The sequence below is a fragment of the Choloepus didactylus genome, chromosome 7 (assembly GCF_015220235.1).
Source record: "Choloepus didactylus isolate mChoDid1 chromosome 7, mChoDid1.pri, whole genome shotgun sequence".
NCBI lineage: Eukaryota > Metazoa > Chordata > Mammalia > Pilosa > Megalonychidae > Choloepus > Choloepus didactylus.
In genome coordinates this window covers 112,987,250-113,005,592 of record NC_051313.1, presented here as the reverse complement: position 1 = coordinate 113,005,592, position 18,343 = coordinate 112,987,250, and the positions used below count along the sequence as shown (strand labels likewise).

The window sequence follows — 18,343 nt, the reverse complement described above, 5'->3', positions numbered from 1 at the left end:
AAATTAAGCCTCCTTTTAATTATGCCTAAGAGTCACACCCAGAGAACCTCTTTTGCTGCTCAGATATGGCCTCTCTGAGATGACTCTGCAAATTAACTCACTACTCTCCCTACTATGTGGGACATAACTCCCAGGGGTGTAAGTCTCCCTGGCAACGTGGGATATGACTCTCAGGGATGAGCCTGGCCCTGGCATTGTGGGATTGGGGATGCTTTTTTGACCAAAAGGGGGAAAAGAAATAAAACAAAACAAAGTTTCAGGGGCTAAGAGATTTCAAATAGGGTTGAGAGGTCATTCTGGAAGTTATTCTTATGCATTAAATAGATATTCCTTTAAGTTTCTACTGTATTAGAATAGATAGAAGGAAATACCTGAAACTGTTGAACTGTAATGCTGTAGCCTTGATTCTTGATGATGACTGTATAACTATATAGCTTTTATCATGTGACTATGTGATTGTGAAAACTTTGTGACTGACACTCCCTAGATCCAGTGTATGGGCAGCAAGTAATAAAATAAAGACTAAAAATATATAAATAATAGAGGGGGTTAAGGGGTATGGGATGTTATGGGTGTTTTTCAATTTTTATTATTTTTTTTGAAGCAATGACAATGTTCTAAATTGGTTGTGGTGACGAATGCACAACTATATGATGATACTGTGAGCCACTGATTGTAGACTTTGGATGAATTATATGGTGTGTGAGTATATTTCAATAAAATTGCATTTTTAAAAAAAGGAATATAAAGTAAGGTCCAGGAACCACAAAATAATTAGGGAAGCATACATGATACATAACAAATGGCAATGTTGGGTGATTCAAACTGTATATCCTATAAAAGCTCAGAGCAACCACTGCTAGGCAGTGTGGAATGAAATTTGAATGTTTACCAGCCTAACACTACTGAGAGAATTATTAGCCACTTAACCATTATCCTCTTTAGATTACCACTTCCAAAGAAAACAGGATTAGAAAATGACTGCAATTCACAAATAAATCTGTGTCCAAGTTTGTTTGTTTTTGTTGTTGTTGCTGTTTTTAATCTGCAAGACTAGCTGTCCCTCCATCTTTATTTTCCAAAAAGAAAAGTCAATGAAGTTTTATTGCCTTGTTTGTACTTTTATTCACTCTGGAAGCTGGGCTGGTGGTCCCAGAAACTTTTCCCCATCAGTTCCATTAATTCCTCCATTCTATAGCTTGTTTTTGTCCCCATTCCCCATACTGGTGGCCCCTGGCTCACACTCAGGAATCCACAGAGTCCAGAGACTCACCTGGCCTTCTATTCTATCCCTTCCTTGTTGTTTACTTGATAGACCCACCATCTCATGCCCAATAGTTTGGAACCTGGCTTCTGGGTTCAGAATTTCCTAAAATCCATAAACAAGAACGAGGAGAGTTGAATGTCAAAACAGAAATTCCAAAAAGAGATCTCAAACAGGAAAACTGATGCTAACATTAATTTCCTCACAGGCAGTGTGTACCCAAGAATAAAGTACCTATTAAAATATATTTTTCGAAGCAAAAACACACTGGTTCAAATCCTGGCTCCAAAAGAGGGACTTTTTCTTCACTTCTTGGGAAGTTAAAAAAAAAAAAAATCACAGCTCTAACAAAAACCAAGTACCTGTAAGTCCCAGACACCTGGCACAGTTACAAAAGGTAACATGAAGAGAGAAGATTGTCATTTATGTACATTCACTGAGCTTAGGGACACAGGTGGGAGGTATGGGTAAGTAGATGGTAAACAGATAATTTTGATTGGTGAGACCAAAAGGACATTTTTGTGTGTGTGTGAGAACAAAGGATGAAGCTAGAAAAGCAGAAGGACCCAATGATGAAGAACCTTAAGGGAAGGGTTTAGATTTGGCCAAGTCCAAAAGAGAGTCTGCCTTTGGCAAGTGTCCTATATACACGGAATACCTTTTCTCCCTTATTTTACCTGCTCAACTCTGTGGTTCTTTAAAAGTCAGTTCAAATCCTCCTTTCAACAGGATCCCCATAATTGTGTTTTCTCACTTCTTATATATATATATACATATCTTTATTATTGCATCTATCATACTTTACTTAATTTTTAGAAGGTCCTCATCCTTTTATGCCTATAATATTGCTGGTATTAAATACATGTTTGTTGAATCAATGCCTAAATGAATAAATCTAATAAATAACAAACTGATATTGAGAATAAGAGAGGCATGAGAAAAAAGATGTTCAATGATAACTAGGGAGGTACTATCTGAACTTAATCCTGGATCTAACTGCTTGGGAGGCAACTGTGAGCAGAACCAAATAGAGGTTTTTATCCTTCCAAAATGAGAAACAGACAATAGCTGTTGTGGTAATAATAACAGGTCATTAGGGTTATTAACATCATCTCATGCAACAGGCTTATTAAAAGACACTAATTTATATTCTAAAATTATAAAACAAAATGCAAAGGAAAAGGACACCCTGTTCTATTTTCTCATGCCCCAATCATCCAACTAAACACAAAATAAGCTCAACATGTTATTATTCTTTAAACAAAACAAAATAAAACAAAGAAGCCTGGATTCAACTGACTAACAAGTACAGTTACGTCTCAAAGGTCTTACCAAATATAAAAACATAGTGATTTTTTTATTTTTTATTTTTTTGCCTAATAAGAAGATTCTAGGTGAAAATGATAAATAGAACATTTTTCAACTAAAAAAAAAAAAAAAACCCAAAACAAATCAATTCAAGATGTGAAGAGAGTTTGTGAAGAGACATTCCATACCTAATGGAATTTATTTCTAAACACAGGTGAAGCAAAACAAGCCAGGAGTTAAGGACATTAGGTTCACTCTATAATAATAAAGTCTCAATTGATCTTATCGAGATAAGGGGCAGGAGAATTCAAAGCTCTATTGACAAACTGACAAAATACACCTAGTAAAGCAAACTGCCTTTGGAGCGTTTTAGGAAACGAAAACTCCCCCAAAAGCTTACTACCATCATCAACATTAATATGCATATACTTGTTGTCCAGGGGGCTGTGACCAGCACAAGGAGAGTTTGGCCACACCGGACCCTCTCTTAGAGCATTCCTGGAGGATGCACCACCCAAGGAGGCAGCAGGAGCTTCATCCAGGCTCCATGCCTCCTCCTACTCTAAAGCAGAGCTATTCCTTTACATCACATCCCGAAAAAGCAGTGGAAGACTGTGATGTCGACTGTGGAGTCAAGCAGACCTGACTGCAAATTTAGCTTCTCAAACACTCCATTTCCTCATTTGTAAAATTAAGATAGTGGTATTTCTCCCATGGAGCTACTGTGAGAATCATGTAAGGTAATTACATGTACTTGGCCCAAAACAGATGCTCAAAAAATGTGTTTGTCCTCTATCCCTCTTGAGGTCCTATGACCCTGTCTCTCTTCATCCTCATTCCTCCTTTCCCTGATTCATTATAGTTAATGAATCTATCTTCTTTGAGATTACTCTTCTATTTATTTCAAAATTCCAAAAGAGGGCAAAAAAAACTTACTTATTTGTCCAAAATGGAATCCCTGCACTACAGTATCCCATATACAAGAGCCAACTAGTACCTGAATGTACGTCTACGAACTCTAGCTATACTTAATGCTCCCTATCAGTAGAAAGACTTAAAGGGTATAACTAGTTTCACATGTTATTTCACAAATCATAGCCTTCGGGACAAATTATATTTAAATATGATTTTATAAAAAAAGCAATTTTAAATTCTCTTTGGCCCAAGTAAAACTGTTATAATTTAGTGACACCATGTGGCCACATTTTGCCTTGCATTCTTAGAAGAAAATGTTCCTCTTTCGTAGGGTTGCTCTATGCTAGTTCGATTATGATATCAAAGTTGTAGGTCGACAATCAAACTAAGCTGTGAATTAAAATGATTATTTTTTAAAGTGAAATTACTCCTGTTTCTTTTATATCTGAATAAAGCATTTCTTGAATTCAGAAGCTCTCCAATCATATAAAGAAAGCAAAGGCTCAGCACAATTGTATCTAAAACTCTAAAACATCCTAGTGAACTGCTGAATAATGCAAAAGTGCCTGCCTTTAAAAGTAAATAAATGTATTAATGCCCAGTTATGGGGGAATAAACAAAAGAGAAAAGAAAGAAGATATACAAGCATTTATACAATGCTAATATGGTAGGGAAAGAATGCTTCCATAAATAACAATGCTCATTTGCTCATGTGTTTGTCTTGCAGATCAACAGTACTGTATGGGTACTATAATCTAATGAGGATGGGTGCAAAACAAAATTATACTGCATCTAACGTCAGCAGAGATGGAATAGCGTGTACCTGGAATATAGGGCAGCAATAAAAAAGATTAAAGTGTCCTATACCAAAAACAGTACAGTTTTAGTATTCATCATATGAGGCCTCTATAATGGACCAGCTACTTCTGTATGGCATTCAATGTACACCAAAGAAAACCAGACTATCTACAACAATGACAAGAAAAAGTCATTCCCTTCATCTTAGCTGAAAACACCTACTGCCCCTCTCTGGCCTTCTCTGACCTTCCTATTTAAAATAACCACCCCCCTCCCCTAACCCCAGTGACTTTTATAGTACCATCTTCACAACACTTTAAATTACCTAATGTATTCTTAGCAGACTTCTACAGTGTTACATCCTCAGTATGAAGTGGTGCCTAGCACAAAGTAGGTGCTTATATGTTGAATGAGCAAATATTGAATGAACAAACAAGTGAGTAGCTGAAGAAAATGTATTCCTTATGTAGTCAAATATGCCAAACTTTCTTGTTGAAACTGAAAGCAAAACCATCTTAGTGAGATATTTATCACTTAGGGCCTCTGATGTGACCATTGACAACAGAAGACAAGTTGGCAGATGCTCTATAATGCTTTTTTTTTTCCATGGTGTATTTGGCACATTACAATTTTTCATTCTAAGAAAATAAGAAAAAGGACAGGAAACTACAATAATTAAGATACTTTCAGCAACAGTCACAGAAATTAATGAAACAAAGTAGAGTATATGCTAGAATTTAGCATATGACAAATATGACCATTCACATTACTGAGGAAGAAAAGATCTTTAAATCTTAATCAGCTGATTATCCCTACCTCAAAATACATACAAAAAATATTCTGCGTGGATTAAATATTTAGATATAAAAATTAATACAAGTAGTAGAAAAATATATGAAATTATTTAATGTTGGAGTGAGGACGACCTCATAATACCAAATCAAAACTCATTAAAAAAAAAGGTTGACAGGTTTAACTACATTTTTTTTTTTTTTTTTTTAAATCATCATTTTATTGAGATATATTCACATACCACGCAGTCATACAAAACAAATTGTACTTTCGATTGTTTACAGTACCATTACATAGTTGTACATTCATCACCTAAATCAATCCCTGTCACCTTCATTAGCACACACACAAAAATAACAAGAATAATAATTAGAGTGAAAAAGAGCAATTGAAGTAAAAAAGAACACTGGGTACCTTTGTCTGTCTGTTTCCCTCCCCTACTTTTCTACACATCCATCCATAAACTAGACAAAGTGGTGTTTGGTCCTTATGGCTTTCCCAATCCCATTGTCACCCCTCATAAGCTACATTTTTATACAACTGTCTTCGAGATTCATGGGTTCTGGGTTGTAGTTTGATAGTTTCAGGTATCCACCACCAGCTACCCCAATTCTTTAGAACCTAAAAAGGGTTGTCTAAAGTGTGCATAAGAGTGCCCACCAGAGTGACCTCTCGGCTCCTTTTGGAATCTCTCTGCCACTGAAGCTTATTTCATTTCCTTTCACATCCCCCTTTTGGTCAAGAAGATGTTCTCCGTCCCACGGTGCCAGGTCTACATTCCTCCCTGGGAGTCATATTCCACGTTGCCAGGGAGATTCACTTCCCTGGGTGTCTGATCCCACGTAGGGGGGAGGGCATTAACTACATTTTTTAAAAAGCAAAATTCTATGGCAAAAGGTGCCTTATCATTAACAACTACTAACAAATTGCACAATACATGACAGGCAAAAGGATAATGGCTTAATATAAATATATATCAATATATTTATATAAAGTTCTCACAAGCCAAAAAGAAAAACAAAAATATGCAGAGAAGAATAGAAGTGAAGAAAGAAACACCTAGAGAAGCTGAGAGAGGAAGTCACTAAAGCCAGAAGCTGAAGGCAGCAAAATCCTGGAGAGAGGGACCAGCAGACATCCTGGCCATGTGACAGAGGGGTCCCAGATCACCAGTAGCCTTTCTTCAAAGAAGGTATTGTCCCATTGATGCCTTAATTTGGACATTTTCTCAGGCTTAGAATTATACACTTGTAAGTTAATAAATCCCCCTTGTAAAAGCCAAAAAAAAAAAAAAAAAAAAAAAAATATGCAGAGGACAAAAACAGGCTTTTCATAAGTAAGAAATAACAAATCACCAATATTACAAGATGCTCTACTCCACTGATAATCAAAGAAATTTAAATTAAAATAAGACATCATTCTTTTAGAAATCATAAATCAGATTGGCAAAATGTTGACAAAAGCCTGCACTGGTGGGGGTTGGGAGAAAGGGGTATTTATATGTGCTTCTGGTAGAAACTGGGTACAATCTTTCCAGAGGGCAACCTTTAACCATATTTAAAATATGTACTACATTATAATTTGATGAAGAAAATACCATTTTTCCATTTTCATAACTAAAAACAAAAGGAAAGAAAAAAGCTCAGCTTTGTGTTAACTGAATTTATTCCTCCTTTCCCATATTGTAATTCAAGTCACACCCTTCTAAAAGCCCCTTCTGGCTCTGTCTTCAGTAAACTCTGCTCCTCTAAATTCTCTCATCTCTGACTGGCCCTGAAGTAAATACCTCTGCCACGCCTTTCTTCCCTATCTCAATAGCCATATGCTTAAGGATTTTGCTTTTAGCCCCACTATTCCTTTCCTTCAACTCCTGGATTTTACACCAAGATCATACACATGGTTCCAACTACCAGTCATAAGCCGACTCTAAATACACATCTACCCAACTCACACCCATGTTTTCAAGCTTCTCATATGTCAGCAACATTATATGGCTGCCAAATTACCAGCACGATTTTGAAAAAACAGCCAGGATGTTAGACCGCTACCCCTCAGAGTCTAAAACACCCCCCAAGGCACTCTATATTGACCATGCTTTACTGGTGTCTTCTGTTCAGATCTAGGATCCACCATATCTCAGAAAGTTGTGGAAAGAACTTGAAGATAGCTGTGAAAAGAACTTGGAAAAAGCTTGCTAGAGAGCCAAGACAATCAGAGGAACAGAGTTTATGAGTAAGGCAGAAATTGCCTTTCCTGAGAAAGAAAAGGTTGAGAAGGCATAACATGGTTCTAAGGGCATGTGAAAGATTGTAAAGAAATCTACATCACTTTTCCTTATACCTATGTGCTGGTTTGAATGTATTACGTCCCCCAAAATGCCATTATCTTTGATGTAATCTTGTGTGGGCAGATGTATCAGTGTTGATTAGATTGTAATTCTTTGACTGTTTCCATGGAGATGTGACTCACCCAACTGTGGTTGATTAACCTGACTGGATAATTTCCATGGAAGTGTTACCCCACCATTCAGGGTGGGTCTAAATTAAATCACTGGAGCCATATAAATGAGCTGACAAACAGAAAGAACTCAGTGCAGCTGAGAGTGACATTTTGAAGAGGAGCTACAGACAAGAGGGACACTTTGAAGAACGCACAGAAGCTGAGAGAGTAGCTGCAAATGAGATTCAGTTTGAAGACGGCCATTGAAAGCGGACTTGTGCTCCAGAGAAGCAAAGAGAGGACAAACGCCCCAAGAGCAACTGAGAGTGACATTTTTGAGGAACTGCAGCCTAAAAAGGAACATCCTGGGAGAAAGCCATTTTGAACCCAGAACTTTGGAGCAGATGCCAGCCACGTGCCTTCCCAGCTAACAGAGGTTTTCCAGACACCATTGGCCATCTGCCAGTGAAGGTACTCAGTTGTTGATACATTACCTTGGACACTTTATGGCCTTAAGACTATAACTCTGTAACCAAATAAACCCCCTTTTATAAAAGCCAATCTATTTCTGGTGTTTTGCATTCCAGCAGCATTAGCAGACTAGAACACCCTAGTTAGAGGATGGGAGTGGAGGACAGTTATTGTTATAAGCCTTTGGCTACACAGAGCAGTTCCCAGTTAACCTACAATGAATTCCTAAAGAGAGCCCAGAAAGGCAGGGCAGATCATTTCCCCTCATTCACAGTGATGACTGGAACAACTACTCTTGTTCTGAAGCCTGACGGTATCCTTATTGCCACCAGATAATGCCGGGTACTTTGGCAAGGTGAGATGCTGACTGAGTTACATTCCACAAGATACGTAACTTCCATACATATCTGGAAACATACAAATGAGCAGGTTATTAAGATAAAGAAAAGCATTCCAGGCATGTTTCAGATTGCTATGTATGGATTGGCAACATGGAAAGCACCAAAAAGAGTAGGTTCTAGGGCAAGGACCAGCCAGCTTCCTCCTAGTGAGTTGCCATGGCCATAGAGGTGGGCAGGGATGACTCTCTTTCTCTGAAGGTCAAAGACCAGTAGAGAGACTCAGAAATTAGAATAAAATAATAAAAACTGCAATTTGCTGAGTCTCTACTTTAGACCAGGCACTGTGCTCAGTACTTGTATATACATAATGTCATTTAACATTCATAGCAAACCTCAAGGAGGGGATTTTGTTATTCCTGTCCCTCACTGTTACAGAAATGAGGGCTAAGAGAGATACAACTTTACTGAGATCACAGTGTAAGTAAGAGGTGAAACCAGAATCTGAGAAGAGCTCTATCTCTATCCTACTCCATAGCCTGTGGTTTTTCTACTATACAATGTTGATATACAAGCAATTTAGCCTAGACTCAGAGAGAAGGGTAGAAAATCTCATATTCCCCAATTCATAGAGTATATCTTCTTTTGTGAAAATATCATATATAATCTTCCCTCAAAATATGACTCCCATATCCTTCAAGATTAACCTCAAAATTCAATTTCTTGAAGTAAAAACAGGAAGTAACCTTTGCAAACTGTAGGGAACCATTTACCACTCCAAAGAGTTTTCCAGTAAGTATACTGATAAAAGGTATCATTGAATATATGTACATATTAATGTTAAATCAATCTCTTCATTATTCAGGCAATGCCTTGACATCTTGAAACCTGTGCTAACATTTATAGAGTACCTACTGCATATAAGATCATAGCCATAGCCCAAGAATACTAAAAGATTCGAATCCATATTCTTTGCCTCCAAGAGTTCGTAATTTTGGTTTCAGAGGCAAGACAAACACATAAAGGATACTGAAGAACAAAGGTGACATCCAAATGTGCAAATTAACTAACACAATGCAAACTGAACACTTAGGTGCTAAGAAAATAAAGAATTTTTATGTGTCCAGTGAAGTTCTTGAAAGAAGTGCATTTAGAACATTGTTTAGGTAGTCAATAAATGATTGTGAAGATAAGAACTAGCAAGTATAAGACATCCATAGAAAATCAATACAGATTTGTTCTAAGTTACCTTTCAAAATATTATCAAAATTCCAACCTTTTACAAAAGGCAGAGTTTATGAAGGAATGTAGTAACCAATATAATAAGCTAAAGTGGTTATAAATTTTTTAAAATCCTTACTAATATGGATATCAAGAATACTTTCTTTTCTTATTCATCACTATTTCTAATACCATCTTTGCTCAATTTTTCTGGACTAGAGTTGGGAGCTCGCTATCCCAAGACAAAAACTAGCATCATGAATACAGTCAGGCTCTACAACATGTACAAGCTATACCAACAAAGACAAGGCTAGAAAGGAGAGAAAAAATAAGGGAGTAAAAATAATGCCCATTAATAAATGAGGGGAAAGTATATTTTCTAAAAACCAGAGATCGTGACTGTGAGCACTCATCTCCCTCCACACAACTGGTGCTTTCAGGTTAATAAAGTACATAGACCCTGTCCTGCTGGTGTTACATTCATGGTGATTTGTTCTGGGAGGCATGTTTCTATTGTTTCAAATTAAATACAAACAACATAGTCTGTCACTCCACATCAGAGCTTTGGTTGTTATGCTGCTTCATTTTTTAACCCGCAATAACCATAATAACTGGAGTCGATGCAGACTCAATTTTCTTTTCCAAGTCAGGGCCCCTCTGTCACTCTAGAAGTATCCCTACGCAGCTCTGAGATGCAGAATCTTCACTCAGTTCCCTGGCTCTCTCATTTTAATCCATTCAAAATTCCTCTGATAAAAGTGCAACTGCAAGACCTGAGACACTTTAGTCCCTCTTTGGAAAAATGAAATTGATTTTCTTCATTTTCACACAAGAGGATCCCTGGGTAACAATATTGAGTCCAGTAATACCCATAATAAAAAAATGTAGGCGACATTCTTTACTGTACCACAGGCTGAAAGGTATTGTGAAGTTTCTGGGGTGGGGGTAAGAATTCACCCTTTTCCTGTCAGATCACCAGTGTAACAAGAAGGGTGACTTCTGACCAAGACAGGAAGTGTGTAGAACATCCCCATCTCTCCAAATCAGCCACAATTGTAGGCCAGTTGGAGTCATGAGTCAAGAACCGTTCTCCCTGATTTACACCCACCACATCCCTTCCCTTCTCTCCCCAACACATGTGTCTAAATGAACCGATCACTTTCTGTCCTTGATCTCTTGACTTTAAGGTAAAGAATACTTGAGAGCAGTTTCTAGGGGCCTCCTGTGAGTTCTCCTCTGTAAGCAGAATGAAACTGAGGTGACATCTGAAAACAAGTGTAGGCTGCAGGTGAAGCACCATAGGGGTCATGGAAGTTACATGAGCTGAGTGCCTCCAGGTCTCAAAGATACAAAACACATGTGAAAAGCCAAAATCCATCATCCAGGAGGAAGATTAAGACAAAAGAATTTCAGAGGCCTTTAATTACCTTTCCCAGCTCCCAAATTCATAAATTCATATAGGTTTTGCAGAATTTCAAAAGGAAAGTTAAAAAGATGGCTTATATCTAAAGGAAGAATGAAATATCAGAACAGTAGCTTTTCAGCACTTTTAAAAAACAATCTTACATGGGTCCGCAACATATAACAACAATAAAAGCTAAGGGGCTCTGATTGAAGGGAGGGTATGAGTCTGGAGCCCCACCAGTACAGCCTCCGTTGTCCCAACCCCAAATCCACTCAAAACAACTACTCTGTGAAACCCCATTCAATAACCACTGACCTAAAGAAAGAGCACGTATATCCAGAACATACATACCAGTAACCAAAAATTTTCTCCTGGCCCTGAGAACCTCCAGGAAAGCCTCCAGAAACATCTCCCCTGGCTTTCATGAGAAGAATGCACCCTCTAACAATAATTCTGTTTTCAAGGTATAGCATGGAATATGGAAAAGCCTTTCCAATTCTCAAGTGTTCCCTGTTTCTTTCTTATACGTTTACATGTCTACTACATAAATATGGCATAAAATATTTTGGATCAATAGTTCCACAATACACTGTGGAACACTAAATATTAACCACCATAATTTTCCAAATCTTCCCTAACTTTTTCAGTTGAGAAATATTTGGCAACTGATACCATGAGAAACTCTTTTTCCATGAGATAGAAAAGTGCACTGTTTCTCAAAGTTCAAATCTCCTTATATAAAAATAAAAATCATTTAGTAGTATCCATAAGAACTAACCTGCAGACACGGGCTGGAAAATATAACTTTTGCCAAGAGCGACACAGATATTGTGAATGATCAATCACTCTGATCCAATCAAGTTCATCCATAGACACTTCAATGAAGTATGAATAAGACCTTTGAATGGAAAGTGAAAAAGCAGAAAAATTACCATATTAAAATAATACAAAGTTATACTTTAATAAAGCATTAAAAGGTACAAAAATATAAAATTCCCTAATTACAGTTTTGCTTATTAATCAAATTCTGATAACAATGAAAGCTGAATTTCTCCATTGTAGCATTCACCTCAATGTATCAAGCTTATCTCTCAGCATTATCTCTCTCCCTTAAACTAAACGATAAGCTGCTTAAGAACAAGAACAAGGCCATACTTAGCATCAGATCCCCAGGGTCTAGCACAGTGCTTGGCACATATCAGGTATGCAAGACCTTTATTCCTTTTCAAACAGGGCCAGGATGCTTCTCTCATACCTCATTAACAGATTAATAAAGCCATGACTGAGAAAGAACAGAAGACAGAGATGTAGGCAATGTGCTTTTTCCCTCTATTTTCCCTGGCCTGGGTGCTCAGCCCTATCCTTCTCAGGAGGAAAACCAACTCAGAATGATTCCCCACAAAGGCTAGCTTACTCTTGCTCCCTCCAGTCTCCTAACACCCCATATATACATGCAGCCTGCAGGAAAATAAATGACATGGGTGAAGAGATAATATAAGTTACTTTTGCGTACAACTTAAAATTTGCCAGCTAATAATCTGGCAGTAATGAAAATAGCCTATCATCCTCCCCTAGTCAGCTGCCCTGGACCATTACATGCTGGTCCCATACTAAACAAACCCATATTCCCCTGTCATAAACCAAATTTAAATTTGAGATGCAGTTATTACTTGAACTGTAATATCAACAGGAACAATCTCCGAAGATTTAGGTGACCATAAATGTCAGCCTGCAAACAACAGTTGTGGCCAGAAAGGTCAGCTTATTTTGTGTCACCCCCTCATTTTTCCTGTCTCCTCACTCCCATTCATTTTATCGCTCAGTCTCAAACTGGTTATAACCTTTTATTGAACCTCTCTGGGTTATCAGTAATGTAGGATATAATTTAAAAACACATGTCAGAATCCTTTTGGTTTAAGATTCTGAATTTTTCACCTTTGCTTAGAATAACAACTTCTGTGAGAAAAGAACATTATGTGGAAGTGTTAAGTCCCATGAATGTAAAGTGCATACTAAAACAAAGTGGCCTATAAATATTTAACATCATGGAAATGATGATAACTGCTTTCAGTTTGAAAAAAAAACTAAACTTTTTTCAAATAATAACTTCATTATTAAGTGAATATATGTATTCAAACACTGTCTAGCATATAAAAGCGAAAAGTGCTATATAAGTAGTATTATTCAGCTATTATTAATCAGAGACTCTTGGAAATTACATTATGTGAATAAGCCCCATTTTGCCAATAAAACATCAAATTATATTCAAGAAGATAGAAATCAGGAAATACATTCTTAATCAAAAAGAAACAAGTAGAGATAACCTGGGGCCCTCAAACATCCACGCACATGGGAAACACTGGCTCCCATTTCATAAAGCCTCCCTCCTACCTCGGCTCAAGTGGCCAAAAAAGCCAGGGTGGTGGTCAGTTGTGCTAACAAAAGAAATGCACTGTTCTGTAAGATGTGCAGGGTATCGTCATCATTACTATTAAGTCCTTCATGCTCCGTCCCAGAGAGGCATAAGTTGGGTCTAGGAAGCCCTATACACCAGTTTCAGGGTATGCAGAGTTTAGTCTAACAATAAGCAGTAATGAGAGAGAGGTCTTTATGGCCCATACTGCTCTACTTCTTCTGCCATCATCACTGTACTCTAGAAGCTGCAGTGGGTGAAAGTATCACAGTGGCTGCAGGAGAGCAGAATCCTGAAGCCATTGTTAAACTGGGTGGGTTCCCAGGCTGAAGTTCACCAAGTATTCCTAAAAATTTCTTTTTGTTTTGAGGATAATATTTATCCATACATTAAAAAACAACTTTTTCTTCATCTATAAGATAAAATGTATTAAAAAGTTATAATAACATCTAAAAGTAAGGAATCAAGTAAATAAATAAAGGTAATCCATATGGTAGGATACCAGACAGCTATTCAAAGTAACATTTCAGGGTAAAAAGTTCACAATGCATTAATTAAAAAGTGAAGCTACCTTTTTATACAGTTAATCTCTATTTTGTAAAAGTATGTGGGTGCAGGTTTCTGTTGTGAGTGTGTATTATGCATAACAAAGACTGGTTAGACATATACATAGGAAATAATGAGTAAGATTACTAGTAACATTTATTTTCTCCTTTGTACTTTTCTATATTTCCCATCCTTTCCAAAATGAACACATATTCATTACTTTCATAAACAGGAAAAAAAAGTTTTTTTTAAAGAAAAATGGCCTTTAACTCTTGCCCCAGAACTTAACTTGAAGAGAAAAACAGCAAAGTGATCACAAACAAATAAACCATCAAAATATGTAAAAACCAAAGTAGATGACCACGAAGTTAGATCACTTCAATCAAACAGAATGTCAGTTTCTCTCTAAGTCATGCTAATAACTCACCGGCTATCCCGGTCCCACAGGAGTATCCGTATGTGATTGATAATAGATGGCTGACCTAACTTAATTTCAATGCCAGAACGGCAGTCATCATCAATTGGGTGCCTAGAAAATCCGTGATCCAAATCATAATTTTGAGTATCACCATCTAATAATGCAGACTTCAACTCCCCTTTTACAACCTGGGCTCCATACTTCATAGTTGCAATGTTTTCTTCTGGTACTACAGTTAAAAAACAGAAAAGACAAGGTTAGTGGTTACTTTGAGATGAGTCTATATTTTTTGGGAAAAGATAAAAAGTTAACATTCTTGGTGATTCCAGTATCTGCATTTAATCTAAAAATGGCAGAGACAGATCTATGGAGATAGAGATACGGAATGTCTATGAGGATTAAGACACCATCCAAAGTCTAAATTTAATATCACTATCATGGCCACAAAGTACCTGGGACTGATGTTATAAAGAAAAAATTAGTAATGCTACAAAAACATGTTCTAGAACAAACAAATCAGCTCTGCTGAGTTCACTCTATTAGCAGCTTTTATTTATATCTACTAGGCAAAAGTAATATATAAGATGACCTGTACCTGCTATCTGGACTTAGGACACCATATAAACCAAAATAGACAGGTCAGACATATGATAAAACAACAGAAAAAGAAAGATTCCAATATAGCATAGCTGTTAGTCATATATGGACATGCTGAATCAATCTAGCTAAAAAACAATGATGTGTTTAAAAGATTTACTTTTACCTCACTTTAGAATTTTTAAAAATGAAAATTCAGTCTGTCATCAAAATCAATAATATGGTTAATATTAACCCTCCTCCCCTTTCCAATATCAAATAGACTTACTAAGTTCCATTTGTTCCTGGGACTCTGAAGTCCTCTATGCAAAGTATGCTTCACATATATGGAACATGTACTCCAGGTACTGACACTCTAAAACTGATACTCTCTATGGAGAGACGAGAGGCAGCATAAAGCAGATGTTAAGAGCTCGAGCTTCAGAGTCAGAGTTTAAACAATGGCTCCATGTCTGGACCAGCTGTATCACTTTGGGGAAATTATCATCTCTGAACCACAATTTCCTCAATAGGGCAGTACCTATCTCTCACCTGCTGTTCTATTTTGTTTTGTTTTTAAGGATTAAATGAGATGTTTGTAATGCACATAGCAAGTTCTAAAGAAAGCCAGCCATTATTGTTGTGAAATATTTATGAAAAAGCACACAATAAGAGTACTAAGCCAATTTAGAGACTGTAAGTAAATATTTAATTCTAACAGTTCATATACACCTTGGTTATGTGATTTGAATAGAGGCAAGTGTGAGCTAAATTTGGGCTTGCATGGAAAGGCTGGTAAGTGAGTCATCACTGCACAATTCTTGGAAAATGTGGGTTTTTAAAAAATTTCAAATGAAGAAAGGGAATGAAAGTGGCTCCAGAAGAGGACAATAAATGCAGCTGAAAAATATTGGGGGTGGGGGCTAACTAGAAAAAGACTCAGGCAACTCAGCAGTGGAATGAAAGCTATGCTTACCAGAAGGCTAAGTGCTAAAGATACATAACTTCCTAAGTTCTATTAGATGGTGATAATCATCCATATTCTTCATATTTACTTGTTCATTTATTTAGAAAACCTTAAATCATGCATAGTATGTGTAGGACATTGCTCTAAGCATTTTACAAATATTAATTCCTTTCATTTTACTCTTCATAACAATCCTTTGAGTTAAGTACTACTATTATATCCATTTAGCTGCTGGGAAGTGGAGGCAGAGACAGGTTAGATGGACTCACTGGCCCATGGTCACACAACCAGCAAGTAGCAGAGTGGAGATTAGAACCCAGGCAGTCTGTTTCAGGAGCCCTGCTCTGCCACCACACTTCTCAGGGGTTTCCGATGGTATGACTGTATCTTTCCTTTCTTCCTATCCCATTTCCTCTATGGTTGCCTAAGACCCACAGAAAAGAAACAGCCAATCAGATATTGTGAAAAATAATGTTAGACTTAAAGGGAAAAGACCTAAGTTTGAGACTCAGGCTCTACCACTCACTACCCCTAGGTGAGGCTTCTTAGTCTCTCTGAATCAGTTCCTCATCTAAAAATAATAATACTTGGCCCAACCCACTTTACAGGGTTATTGTAAAGATTATACTACAAACAAGAAATGCTAAAGTACTGTGTAAATATAAAGCACTCATTCAGTCACAGACATTTCCTAAAGACTCATTCTACACCAGGTACTGTGTGAAGCATCAGGAATACCTCAGTGAATTAGACAGAGATAGGCCCTGTTCTCGTGACACCTCAGTCTAGAGGTGAAGCACTTTACAGGAAAACAAACAAAAGCCATTACAGAGATTAGCTTCAAATCTGTTTTTCAGATATCAGTGATATAGAACTACTTGGTAAAAGTAAACATTTGTTCCTTATTGCTGGGTACAAAACATGAGATTCCAAAGTCTGATACTGCTGATCACTGAAGCCAGCTCCTCCAGTTCTGATACCACTAGCCCAGCACCAAGCCAAAAGGGAAACACTGCACTTTCAGATTTAGAAACTGATGCCATTCTTTGATTCTCTCTCAACATTTATCAATGTAGCAATAAGGTATTAGGCACAAGAGTTTCAAATGATTGTAACTGAAGTCTAAATTGGAAATGAAATTTCTAACACATATCTAAGTCTTCTGCAATTTATTTCAAAAGTACTTAAGAATTTTTCTGTTTTTGATATAGATTCCCAAAGAGTATCTTTTACTTCAAAATGGAGAACATTCCACTTCAGAAAGCGGAAATTCTCACATGGTAGCTATAATCTGAATATCTCACTGGAGAAAAATAGTTTAAGTGATGAATTTAATAGGAAAAGTGATCATGTGATGATTCCAGTTATAATAAAATAATTCAAACCATAAATATTCTTAGAATCTATATTTGCTGATCAGTAGAGAAAAGAGCTCTCAGAAAAACAGGGTGGTAGGGATTAAACAAGACAGTAGAGAACTTAATAACACTTCTTTTCACAATTGCAATCTTTGATGCATTTTACAAACATTAAGAAAAAAAGAATCAGCTTTGAAGGGCTACAGCTAGAATGAAACAAGCTGATTATTAGAAAGAAAAACTAAGGAGAATTAGGGCAGAACTTGCCCCTAGCTATATGGTGTCAAAATCTGAGTGATGCTGGGTTAACTATCTTGTGCTCTTTTCTAATTGCTTTATGTTCTTAATCATACTTTACCAGATTCTCTATTACATCTAAGCTGAGATGGTCATTCACCTCTGATGGATCATTTGGATTCAGACTTAGTTCTCTGTCAACCGCAATCTCATTACTCAATTCTTTCACCTAAATCATCTTCTGTCCATTCTGTCTTCCCTGAAGAATGCATGGGTCCTCCTCCCTTCCTATGAATACTCCACAACAACCATGGCCTTACAAATGACTTTCTCAACAGCTCCTGTCTTGTCTTAACCTCCCCCAACATCCCTGTTTCCAAGCCTCCTTTCCACATTTGATGGTACTGGCACACAAACACACACAATGGAAATAAAAAATAACCCAGTCAGGGAAACCTATGGAAGAGCACTGGCCTATGCAGGAGCACTAAAACCACAATTTTCGTTCCAACTTAGGCACTGATATCACTCGGTAACTTAATGAAAGTTATTTATAAAAATTATGGAAAGAAAACGTATTAGAGCTGAAAGGGACCTTTATTCTACTTATTTAAAAAGAATTCCTAAGCTGCCTACTATGCACTGGGCACTGTGCTGGACTCAGCCCTCAAGGATTTTACCATCTGACAGAAACAAAAACAGATGAAGACTACCCCTTCCCCCCATCATGACTTAAACTACACTTGGGAAGATACAACAGTAATAGAAGTCAGAGGTTTTTATAAGCATTAAAGGTTCATTGTTGTTATTAGTGTGATGTGATGTGCTGTGCTGGTTTGAATCTGTTACGTATGCCATAAAGACTTTGTTCTTTTAA

At 37.1% G+C, this 18,343-nt stretch overlaps 1 protein-coding gene across 1 annotated transcript in view; it reads right to left on the bottom strand.

Moving 5' to 3' along the window:
- Positions 1 to 18,343, bottom strand: part of BTBD9 (BTB domain containing 9) — a 495,371-nt gene that overhangs the window by 397,271 nt on the left and 79,757 nt on the right. Inside the window, exons 5-6 of the mRNA XM_037843174.1 lie at positions 14,338 to 14,557; positions 11,730 to 11,849 (exon numbers count right to left, since the gene is read on the bottom strand). Of these exons, the coding sequence (XP_037699102.1) occupies positions 11,730 to 11,849; positions 14,338 to 14,557 (340 nt within the window). The remainder of the gene's footprint in view (positions 1 to 11,729; positions 11,850 to 14,337; positions 14,558 to 18,343) is intronic.